The 13,199-nt window shown below is 28.8% G+C and overlaps 1 protein-coding gene across 1 annotated transcript in view; it reads left to right on the top strand.

Moving 5' to 3' along the window:
* Window positions 1-13,199, top strand: part of LOC107444589 (fibrillin-1-like) — a gene marked incomplete in the record, with an annotated part of 46,082 nt that overhangs the window by 18,375 nt on the left and 14,508 nt on the right. Inside the window, 18 exon segments of the mRNA XM_071185798.1 lie at window positions 680-781; window positions 1,948-2,049; window positions 4,673-4,774; window positions 5,239-5,340; window positions 5,520-5,621; window positions 5,804-5,905; window positions 6,409-6,510; window positions 6,694-6,795; window positions 7,143-7,244; window positions 7,419-7,520; window positions 7,700-7,801; window positions 7,984-8,085; window positions 8,266-8,367; window positions 8,551-8,652; window positions 8,835-8,936; window positions 9,720-9,821; window positions 10,925-11,023; window positions 13,083-13,190. Of these exon segments, the coding sequence (XP_071041899.1) occupies window positions 680-781; window positions 1,948-2,049; window positions 4,673-4,774; window positions 5,239-5,340; window positions 5,520-5,621; window positions 5,804-5,905; window positions 6,409-6,510; window positions 6,694-6,795; window positions 7,143-7,244; window positions 7,419-7,520; window positions 7,700-7,801; window positions 7,984-8,085; window positions 8,266-8,367; window positions 8,551-8,652; window positions 8,835-8,936; window positions 9,720-9,821; window positions 10,925-11,023; window positions 13,083-13,190 (1,839 nt within the window).

Raw genomic sequence — 13,199 nt, forward strand, 5'->3', positions numbered from 1 at the left:
AACAGAGTGAGACTCTGTCTCAATAAAGAGAGGGAGAGAGAGAGAGAGAGAGAGAGAGAGAGAGAGAGAGCAGTAAATGAATGCAAAAAAGACAAGAAGAAAAAGGAGGAAAATGAAGAAAATTAAGAAGTTTTATTTACTGTGCCTAAGCTGCAAGTAAGTAGAACTCATAAAATAAGTTCAAGCTATCGAGAAAACATGGAAAAAATTCCAGAACAATGAAAAGTGAAGAAGAAAATTATTAAAATTAAATAGCATAATAAAATTTTTTAAAAATAAAAATCCGAAAAAACAAGATATAATCTCTTCATCTGCTCGCACGAATCTATCCACATAAAGGAGTGCTTTTCAATATTGTATCAATATAGCCAAAGTAAAATATATCAATACAATAGTGCGAGGAAAACTTAAAAAAATTGGAAACAAAATAGAACACAGTGATAAATATCACGTAAGGAAACAGAAAATAAAATGCCAAGAAAAAACTTTAAAAATTAAAATTGTCTTTACATTTTATTTTATTTTTCGGAATAATTTTCTTTTTCTCTTCTAATCAAAGAATGACATTAATTTACAAATTTAGAAAAAGACAAAATAAGTAAGTAACATTTAAAATAATAAATCAAAAAAAGAAAAGCATTATTTATTTTGCTATAAAATCATATGTTAATTTTTTCAGATTGTGACTGCGGAGATGGGGTTTGTCAACTTGACTCGAATGGTAAACCCAAACCTTGTGAATGCTTTGGAAAATTAAAAGAATTTAATAAAAAGTGTATAAGTAAGTATATGTGCAGATCTCTAAAACCTTTAACTTTTGATAATAAAAAAAATAATAAAAAATAATAGGCACACTATTTTTACACCTCCAGAATTGTTTGAAAATGTATAAAATATCAGAAAATAATCGTGAACATCGAAAATTTTGATGCCTTTATTATGTTAAATTCAGTTAATTAATCCTGAGGTTACGGTTTGACAGGATTACTGTCTGGACAACCTAGAGAATAGATCGAAAACTTTACTCGGGTGCAACGCAATGCGATGCACGCAATGCGATGCACACAACACAGAAAATAAATTAGGCAATGACAAACGTGTGATCAAAATTTTGATTGATTTTAACATTTACTTTTTAGATCTGGGTCTTATTACGGTCTTGACATCGTAACTATAACCTCACCGAATGACAGTTTGTGATAAATTCGATCTGAAAATAAAAATATTTATCTATAATAATGATACAAGTTTGTTCTACTCTAAATAAGCTTTTGGAATATCACTAACATAAAACTCGCAGAATTGGATTATATAACTTTTTTTTCAGTTTTCGATGCTTACGGTTTGACGTGCCAAAATTTGGCGATAAATTTTAAGTGTTTGCAAATGTCAATATTCACGAAAAATATCATTCAAGAAAATATGATACTACAGCTGAGCAACTAAATTACGTTTTTAGTGATTTTCAGTTTCTTTTAAACAGAATGCATACTGAAAAAAAAAAAAATAAAAAGTATGCTAAACACTCTAAGCGACACTCATGAAAAGTTGTCAAATGTAGGATTGAAGTAAGAAATGAAAACCAAAAGCAAGCTACTCGCGATCAAAACTGTACGTATCTTAAAGTTAGTAATGCATAATTATTCCTGTAATTTTATTAGAATTAATTTTCGCTTATTATGTTATATATTTATAAGAAAAGTTTGAAGACATATAGGTTAATGATTTCTGAGATTCGCCCATACACAAATTATACATATAGATTTTCAATAAATAATTCACTCGTTACAATGGAATGACTAATTAGATCATTACTCTAAATTCATTTAGTTTCGCCAAAAGCTCAAGAAAAAACTCTTCAAAAGCAGAATATAATATTAAAAATATTATTTTAAACTTCACTGAAAAGTATTTTATAATAATATCGCATGTTATTTTTGTTTTCAGAGTGCGACTGTGGAGATGGGGTTTGTGAACTTGACGCTGATGGTAAACCCAAACCCTGTGAATGCTTTGGGAAACTAAAAGAATTTAATAGAATGTGTAAAAGTAAGACCAAACTTATTGTTGTTGTTTCTGATCTCCGTTGTTTAGCAACCGTGAACCAGGAAATTTGTCTTTCTAATAAAGTTTAATAATAGAATTAGGTTAGGGAAAAGATCTGGTCTGGAAAGCTTAAAACCTTTTTTTTTCTATTGGAATAAAGTAGAGATCTCTAATGTTCACTGATAGACCTGGAGATGGCATTCTGGTCTCGCCTATAAAAGTTGCGATGAAGCTCCCTGGTACCATGATGAACAAATTTAAAATAAAGCTACACTATAAATTATTAATTTGTTACAATTAAGTGTATAATTTGACCATTATACTAAATTCATTTAGTTTTGCTTTAAGGTTCTTAAATAGCTCTTAGATTGAAGATATTTTTTAACCTAAAAATATATTTTTTTAAAAATTTCACTGACAATTGCTTTACAAACATCATAAGATTTTGGTTCTTAGAGTGTAACTGTGAAGATGGGGATTTTTTTTTCTTAAAATAAATTTATTTCAATCTTCGAAAGATTTCAGCAAATCAATTTATTTTAAAAATAATTTCTTCATAACTTGTGATTGCCGGGATGGAGAATATGAGCTTGACGTAAATGGAAAACCATGCCCTTGTATCTGCTGTGGGTAGTAAAAAAAATTTAATGGGAAATGTAAAAGTGTATAGTATACAGTGTGCGAAAAAAAACAGATCACCCTGAATAACTTTTGATCTAATGATTGAATTTTCACGCTCTATTACTCAATCTTAAAGGCTCAAATACTTACTCTCTCTAAATAAACCTACCTTTTTTCGACGGATTCGGATTTCTGACTGTAAAAATATAGCGGGCAGCAGCAATCTGGGAAATATGGTCCAAATAGTTTAGTCAGGAGAGTCATCCAAAGTTTTCACTCCTTACTGTTAATTTTATTTTTTTGAGTATTTCACTATATCTCGAGAATTTTTTAATCGAATTTAAAGTTTTTTATACACAATTATAAAATTCGTTTATCCGAAGATAATTCCACGCAAAAAATTACTTTTAGTAAATATTTATTATTTTACTTAAGAATGATCGAAAAAATTTTGAATTGTAATGTGTCATTTAAGGAATGTAATTTTACATAGCAAAATACAAAATTTGAGCAAAATCGGTCGAATAGTTCCTGATAATAATAAATTACAAATAAGACAGATACCTGAAATTTTATTTTTCCGGAACTCTTCGACCGATTTTGCTCTAAATTGAATTTTGCAACATAAAATTACATTCTTTAAAATGAATTGTATACTTTACAATTCAAAATATTTTCGACTATTTTTAAATAAAACAATAAAAAATAATAAATATTTTCCGAAAGTTATTTTTCAGATGAGATTATCTCTCCAAAGGAATTTTATAATTATGTGCGAAAATTTTAAAATTCGATTTAAAAATTCTCGAGATATAGCAAAATACGCAAAAAGCAAAATGAACATTAAAGTACGAAACTTTGAAGTGCTCTCTTGATTAAAATATTGGGAACATATTTCTTAAATTGCGGCCACCCCCTATTGGTGTAGAAATCTGAGTTCATCGAGTAAAAGGTACGTTCATTCAAAGAAAGCACGTTTTGTGTTCACTTTCGTAATTTAAAATATCGCCTACACTAATTAATCAGCTTATTTGAAGTCAGACCTTGAATCATTTAGAATGAGTTCTAAAACGATAAAATCTGATCAATAAATCAAAAGTTATTAAGGGTGATCTGTTTTTTATTTTGCGCACTGTACATATGCAATTGTGAACGTTTGACAGATATAAAACTTATAAATTTACTATTTTCTTAAATTTCAGTTATTTATCAGAACTGGGTTAAAAATTTTTTTTAAATAAATAATCTACTTCAATAAATAATTAATACTTTTTTATTAATTATTTATTGAATTAATTAATATAATAATTTATATCAATCACTTTCCTATCTCTGAAAGATCTTATCAAATCAAAATAGAGTCTATGACAGCGGGGATGGGGAATATGAAATTGATTCAGATTTAAAACAAAAATCTTGTTTCTGCTATGAAAAGTCAGAAGACTTAACAAATAGATATAATGTATAAGACGGAAAGGACTTAGTATTTTTTAATCATAAATGTATTACTTCATTTTAATAAAATTCCGTATTCCTTTGAAGTGTATTTTAGAATAAAAATTTATTTCTGTATCTGATATGAAAAAAAAATTGCAATTTTCTATAAATTTATTTATAATTTACGGTGATTGTCGGAAAGACTAATACGAACTTACTTATATATATATATCGTATAGCAGGGAAAACACGGGATGTAAAACCAAATATATCTATATTAAAACATTTATTTATGGAGCACCAGATTTATACATGACATAAAGCAAAAATACGAGTTGTTTTCGTTTATCAGCGTTATGAAAATAAAATCAAGAAGAAATCTCACGTAATTTCATTTTCCTCAATAACTAAATTTTTTGCTGTTGCAACTTCTGCTATTCAACTTTACAAGATTATTGTGAATTTTTCTGACGATTCAGATTTGTAGCTCGACAAAAAAATTTATTGAAAAATCTACAACCCAAATTTCAGATTTCATAAATAATTTTCAATTTTTCTCTCTCTTTAGAATGTGACTGTGGCGATGGACTATGTGAACTAGATGTATATGGGAACCAAAAACCTTGTGTCTGTGAAGGAAAACAACAAAAATATAACGGGATATGTAAAAGTAAGTGTAAAAAACAGAGTTTTTTTTTTGTCGTATGCCTGTTCAGGCAGTGCGATTTTTCTTGTTTTTCAGTGGCGCCATCTATGGCCAAGAATTTGACTTCTGCCACAACATTCACACATCCACAAACACGCTTATAGGGAGAATCACATTCACACACACAAAGGGGAAAGGACATATAACACACAGAGAGAAAGAAACATCCATGCCTTGCCCGGGATTCGAACCCAGGACCGTTCTGATGCAAGGACAGTTCCCTGCCCCTTACACAGGCCGGTCGGCTTAAGACAGAGTTACATACATTGATTACTGAAATGCATTAAACACTTTTTACTTAACCTTTCTTTTGATTTTTAAACTATAATATTTAATCATTTTGTTTTGAGATTTCCAGAAAAGTAATTTAAGATTTTGTACAGAAATATTTAAATGACAAAATATGACAGTATTTTTCTTCTTTTTAGGCTGTGATTGTGGTGATGGAAAATGTGAACTAAATTCAAATGGTACACCAAAACCATGTGTCTGCACTGGAATATTAAAAGATTACCGAGGAAAGTGTAAAGGTAAATATGTGCAAAAAATAAAATGGTTGATTTAGAAAAATCTTAAATTTACAAAATCTCTGTTCATGAAGTATTTTAGATTCTTCAGACACGTTAGTTTTTTTAAAAACGAATTTAGCTTACTCTGTCTTTTGAATATATTTTAGCCAATAACATTTTAATACATTCTTTCTTCATAGCCTGTGATTGTGGAGATGGAAAATGTGAACTAAATTCAGATGGTACACCAAAACCATGTGCCTGTACTGGAATATTAAAAGATTACCGAGGAAAGTGTAAAGGTAAATGTGTGCAAAAAGTAAAATGGTTGATTTAGAAAAATCTTTAATTTACAAAGCTATCTCTGTTCATGAAGTATTTTAGATTCTTCAGACATGTTAGTTTTTTTTAAAACGAATTTAGCTTACTCTGTCTTTTGAATATATTTTAGCTAATAACATTTTAATACTTTCTTTTTTCATAGCCTGTGATTGTGGTGATGGAAAATGTGAACTAAATTCAGAGGGTACTCCAAAACCTTGTGTTTGCACTGGAATATTAAAAGATTACAGAGGAAAGTGTAAAGGTAAATATGTGCAAAAAATAAAATGGTTGATTTAGAAAAACCTTACATTTACAAAGCTATCTCTGTTCATGAAGCATTTTAGATTCTTGAGACATGTTAATTTTCTGAAAACTAATTTAACTTAGTCTGTCGTTTGAATATATTTTAGCTAAAAACATTTTGATTCTTTCTTCTTTTACTAAATTCAGATGGTACTCCAAAACCTAGTGTCTGTACTGGAATATTAAAAAATTATAGAGGAAAGTTTAAAGGTCAGTGTATGCATAAAAAATTAAATAGTTGGGTTAGAAACCCCTTACATTTTTAATTCTATCTCTGCTCATAAAGAATTTTTGATTCTTCTGCATTGTAATTTTTTTTGATAAAAATAATTTAATTTACTCTATTATTGGTTTCATAATTATAAATTAGCTCAATATAACTCTATATTTATCACTCCTACTCACTCTATTATTATAAATTATTTTAGCTTGTGAAATTTGTTATACTTTATTTCTTAATAGCCTGTGATTGTGGAGATGGAAAATGTGAACTAAATTCAGATGGTATACCGAAACCTTGTGTTTGTACTGGAATATTAAAAGATTACAAAGGAAAGTGCAAAGGTAAGTATATGGATAAAAATATGAAATGGTTGATTTAAAGAACCTTGAAAGTTTCATATTTATCTCCGTTCATAAATTAGTTTTGATTCTTTGGCATATTATTTTTTTAAAACTAAATCTAACTGACTCTGATATTTGAATAATTTTACCCAATGAAATTTTCTGTACTTTCTTTCTTTATAGTTTGTGATTGTGGAGATGGAAAATGCGAACTTAATACAGATGGTTCGCCAAAACCTTGTGTCTGCACTGGGATATTAAAAAATTATAGAGGAAAGTGTAAAGGTAGATATATGCATAAAAACATGAATATTTAAAATTTCACACCTGACTTAGTTCATAAAGCAGTTTGATTCTTCTACATGTTAATTTTTTAAAACTAATTAAACTTATTCCGACATTTGAATTTCCGAAGAATTTTAGACTCTTCTGCATATAATTTTTTTTTGATAAAAATAATTAAACTTTGGTTTTATATTTATAAATTAACTCAATATTAACTATAACTCTATATTTATCACTACTTCTCACTCTATCATTATAAATTATTTTAACTTTAATTATTTTAATTATTTTAACATTAATTTGAATAATTTTACCCAATGAAATTTTCTATACTTTCTTTTTCATAGCTTGTGATTGTGGAGATGGAAAATGTGAACTTAATTCAGATGGTACTCCAAAACCTTGTGTCTGTAAGGGAATATTAAAACATTACAGAGGAAAGTGTAAAGGTCAGTGTATGCATAAAAAATGAAATGATTAAACCCCTTGCATTTTTAATTCTATCTCTGCTCATAAAGAATTTTTGATTCTTCTGCATATAAATTTTTTGAAACTAATTTAATTTTCTCTGAAATTTGAATTATTTTACATAATGAAATTTGCTATACTTTCCTTCTTTACAGCTTGTGATTGTGGAGATGGAAAATGTGAACTAAATTCAGATGGTACACCGAAACCTTGTAACTGTACTGGAATATTAAAAGATTACAGAGGGAAGTGTAAAGGTAAGTATATGCATAAAAAATGAAATGGTTGATTTAGGGAATCTTTAATATTTCAAATCTGTATCTGTTCATTAATTAGTTTTGATTCTTCGGTATATTATTTTTTATACTAATTTAACTTGCTCTATCATTTGAATTCCTTTAATAATTAAAATTTTTTATACTTTCTTTCCTTATAGCTTGTGATTGTGGAGATGGAAAATGTGAACTAAATTCAGATGGTACACCGAAACCTTGCAACTGTTCTGGAATATTAAAAAATTACAGAGGAAAGTGTAAAGGTAGGTATATGCATAAAAACATGAAATGGTTGATATAAGGAATCTTTAATATTTAAAATCTATCTCTGTTCCTAAATTAGCTTTGATTCTTCGGCATATTAATTTCTTAAAACTAATTTAACTTACTCTGATATTTGAATTATTTTACCAAATGAAATTTTCTATACTTACTTTCTTTATAGCTTGTGATTGTGGAGATGGAAAATGTGAACTAAATTCAGATGGTATACCGAAACCTTGTAACTGTACTGGAATATTAAAAGATTACAGAGGGAAGTGTAAAGGTAGGTATATGCATAAAAAATGAAATGGTTGATTTAAGAAATCTTTAATATTTCAAATCTGTCTCTGTTCATTAATTAGTTTTGATTCTTCGGTATATTAATTTTTTATACTAATTTAGCTTACTCTATCATTTGAATTCCTTTAATAATTAAAATTTTTTATACTTTCTTTCCTTATAGCTTGTGATTGTGGAGATGGAAAATGTGAACTAAATTCAGATGGTACACCGAAACCTTGCAACTGTGCTGGAATATTAAAAGATTACAGAGGAAAGTGTAAAGGTAGGTATATGCATAAAAACATGAAACGGTTGATATAAGGAATCTTTAATATTTAAAATCTATCTCTGTTCCTAAATTAGCTTTGATTCTTCGGCGTATTAATTTCCTTAAAACTAATTTAACTTACTCTGATATTTGAATTATTTTACCAGCTGAAATTTTCTATACTTACTTTCTTTATAGCTTGTGATTGTGGAGATGGAAAATGTGAACTGAATTCAGATGGTGCACCGAAACCTTGTGTCTGTACTGGAATATTAAAACATTTCAGAGGAAAGTGTAAAGGTAGGTATATGCATAAAAGCATGAAATGGTTGATTTAAGGAATCTTTAATATTTCAAATCTATCTCTGTTCATAAATTAGTTTTGATTCTTCGGCATATTAATTTTTTTATGCTAATTTAACTTACTCTATAATTTCAATTCCTTTAATAACTGAAATTTTTTATACTCTCTTTCTATATAGCTTGTGATTGCGGAGATGGAAAATGTGAACTAAATTCCGATGGTACACCGAAACCTTGTGTCTGTACTGGAATATTAAAAGATTACAGAGGAAAGTGCAAAGGTAGGTCTATGCATAAAAACATGAATTGGTTGATTTAAGAAATTATAATTTTTTTTGAATCTATGTCTGTTCTTAAAGCAGTTTTGATTCTTCTGCATGTTAATTTTTTGAAACTAATTTAATTTATTCTGACATTTGAATTATTTCCACGTTTATATCAACTTGCCTGCGTGTATGTCTGTTCGGGTGGAATTTTGTAATCGATTTCCCGACTAACTACCGACTTCAAATTTGGCACATAGTTCAGAATTGGATGACAATGCATGAAAATGAAGAGAAAAAAGACATACAAAGTAAAATAAAATTAAAATCAAGGAAAAATTAATATTTTCGCTATTGTCTTTTGTTTTCGATTCGATTATTTCAAATTAGTGTCACATGTCAGATGAAAAGTTTCAAAATCGAAATAAAAATGATATTTTTGAAAACCACGTTTTTGTAGTGGAGAATAATAATTAAAAACAAAAATTTGAAAAACGGAAAATGTGGGGCGCATGAAATACATAACAGTACATATACACATAGATATACACATTTTTTTACTCATACACATGCACAACCGCATACACATCCACATTCAGATACAATTACAGATATAAATATACACATATTCTCATGAGCGCACATACTGTTACTGTATTTCAAGCGCCCCACTTTTTTCGTTTTTCAAATTTTGTTTTTTTAATTATTATTCTCCACTACAAAAACGTGGCTTTTAAAAATATTATTCTCATTATTATTTTTTTTACTTAATGAAATTAGCTATACTTTATTTCTTTACAGCTTGTGATTGTGGAGATGGAAAATGTGAACTTGACACAGATGGTACTCCCAAACCTTGTGTCTGCACTGGAATATTAAAAAATTACAGAGGAAAGTGTAAAGGTACGTCTAAGCATAAAGACGGATACGGTTGATATAATGAACCTTTAAAGTTATAAATATTCCTCTTTATTAAATAAGGTTTTATTTTTCGTCACCTTTTTCAGTCTTAAATTAATAGAATGCTTAAATTCAGAGATTGTGGAAAGGTAATTAAAGTTATGTTTACATAACTTTGTATCTTCAAAGAATATAGTATATAGTCTGTTCAAACTGCTGAAAAAGTAAAATATTTTCCTCATTTGTCCGTTCAACTATCATTAGACACATATCTCAGTTTATCTGCTCATGAATTTCCCAACCTAAAGTGAAAAATTTAAAAAAATTTAAAGGGTAGAAAATTTAGATGTTTTTAAATCTAATTCTTTTTAAGAATTTTTTTTTAACATTTTAAGCAGTAGTCTTTATTTATTATATCTTAAACACTCTTTATGATCTATTCTATCTAAAGTATTATTCATGGTCTTTTCTATCTAAAACATTATTCCTCATCTATTATATCTAAAACAATATTGATGATCTGTATTATCTAAAACATTATTCCTGATACCAACGAGATAAATAAGCAAAGCCCAAATACCTAGCTCTTCCAACAAGATTTTTTTCAACAAATGGTAGAAGATGCATGATGCGTAGATTGATTGTCTTTTAACCCTTTGCTTACGGTGTATCATCTGTACCATCACATGTGGTCCATATGTTGTACCAGGCGTAAGCAAAAGGTTAAAGCACACGGAGCTGCTTACAAATTCCAAAAGGTGATGGTTTGTTAAAGATGAAATAAAATTAATGAATTATGTTAAGAGTTGACAAAGTGAAAAGTCAAAGAAAAATATCAATGATCAATTTAAAATCCAGGTGAATTTCCTTTGAAAGAAAAATTTTTCTTTCACGATATGAAATGAAAAAAATCACCTAAATAATAATATAGCTATGTTTGTATTATGTGCTAATTTATTGTATGTACTAAGTAAATTTATTTACAGAAACTATCATTTTCGTTAAATAGCAGTTGCCTCTTTTAGATTTTTACGTAAAAAGCAAAAGCTTTAAAGTATTTAATTTTTTTTCTTGTTGCGTAATAGTATATTGTTATATACTTTTAGAGTGCGACTGTGGAAAAAATGGTTTATGCGTTATTGAAGATGGAAGGAAAAAGTGCAACTGTTATGATAAGTACTCTGAAAAAGAAGGCTACTGCCAAGGTAAGGCATTTAAAAATTTTATGATACGCACAACAGTAAAATTTAATTTGTAATGTGCACTTTATAAATTTACAAAATCTTTGAAATTGAGTTGAAAAGGATTATTTTTTCAAGAAAAATATAAAAACATGGCATTGAGAGATTTGTATAATCTTTTTTGTTCAATTCTAATATATTTACGTATAAGTTGAAAACCATAATTAATATTTTAATTTTTAAAGTTTATTTTTACACTTCAAACTAAGTACAAGATTTAACTAAACAACAGAAATCCACACTTGTGTGACCGAAACTCGAACAAACGGCTGTATTTCCAACTGCAGTTAAATAAAAAAAAAAGATATATTTCTCCAGCTTTTTTGTACATTATACTTGTAAGTTTTATAATGACACAAGATTTTCATATTTAACACTACTTCGACGTTTATCTATATTTCAATAAGCTAACGATTCTAAGTAGTATTCGTATGCTACCGCCAGCTTAGGCATCACCTCTTACATCAGAAAGCATTCCCAGGGATTTTATAAATAGTCTGCGCAAACTGTTTAAAAAGTGAGCCAGTTTCGCACGCGAAGCGAACTTCTATCATAAAAGTACCCAAAATATTATCTTACTTATATATTCATATGTTTGATGAATTAATGTGTGGTGGTTAATTACAGGGGCTCATCCCTGATTCTTAGAAAATGAGTACACATACTAAGATCAGGAATATCAGGACTAAAAGCTAAAAATCAGGAGAAATAAGAACAAATTTTTATTATGAGAAATTTTTAGGACAATTGCGAACCCTGTAATTATATAAATCATTTCATAAATTAAATAATTTGATGGTTTGTCATTAGTGATTTTATAGAATGCCTTGGCAATATGTTAAAATTAAAACATTTCATATTTTTCCGATCTATTTTAGGCATTCTGTTTCTTGATTTCTGCATGCGGGATTTCACATTGAGGGTAACCATAGCTTTTATAATCTAGAAAAAATAATCACAGGGGAACAGTTTTTTTTCCTATTTTCTGTTGCATGAATTTTTTGACAGATTTTGGATACTCTCTCATCGCTGATTTTGAATCTGTGATGTGTTTCTAACAACAAGCTACAGTTTCATGCAATTTAATAACATACTCCGAATCAGGATTTTAAAATATTCACTAGCAAGAATACTAAGAGTCCGCACTTATCTGGTATGAAGGCGTGGTATGAAATAGGGGATAATGCATTTCATTTTATAACACGATGTGTTAGGTCACATTTTTTTTGTCTTATGTGTGATTTTCAAAAGTTTAAATAGAGCCCTGGTGGCTCAGAGGATAGAACGTTCGACTTCCAACGAAGTGTACTGGGTTCGATTCCTAGCGATGGCTGGTCTATACGAATTCCGCACCCGGCTTGCACCGACCACAGTCCTGACGCAAAATATGCTCAGTAGTAGACGGATCTTGGGACAGAGTCCCCTTGTCGTCTGGTTAACCATGGTAGGTTTTCTTAGTTTTCCTCTCCATGTGCCACAAATGGGGTTTGTTTTCATTAGAAAACAAATTTCTCTGCGAAAGCAAATTTCTCCCAGTGCTTGATACAGGAGTTCCTTTATCTTTTGGACTGAAAATTACAAGGCTACGCGGTTGAACGTTAGTAATTGTAAACCCAAAATGCCGGTTATAAAGTAAATAAAAGAAAATTGTACATTGAGGCGAAAAATAAATTAGACTAAAACTAAAAATACCATTTAAAAAAAAGCTGTTGCATTTGGAACTAAGCTAGTTTCAGATTTGAAATACCTATACCGGAATTAGATAAGATCAAGTACTTGCATAAATGAAATAAATTTTTTTTTCTTCAGTGTTGTTTATCGAAATAAAATCGTAAAATAACACTGAGGTCTCCTGTAAATTATGATTAAATAATCCATCACGTGTGCCATCATTCATCTATTGTAAATCGCGATTAAAAGAAAGAAAATAGAAAAAAAATGACCATAATATTTTTACAAATTTGTTTTAAAATTTGACATACTTAGAAAACTATACTAATTTATTTTACATGTTATTTTGTAGCCTGTGATTGTGGTAAAGGAGCTACGAACTGCAGCTTTGTAAGAGGAGAAAAAACCTGTAATTGTTCGTATGGATATGAGTTTGATATAGATACCGGAAAATGCAAAGGTAAAACTT

The sequence above is a fragment of the Parasteatoda tepidariorum genome, chromosome 9 (assembly GCF_043381705.1).
Source record: "Parasteatoda tepidariorum isolate YZ-2023 chromosome 9, CAS_Ptep_4.0, whole genome shotgun sequence".
Taxonomy (NCBI): Eukaryota; Metazoa; Arthropoda; class Arachnida; order Araneae; family Theridiidae; genus Parasteatoda; species Parasteatoda tepidariorum.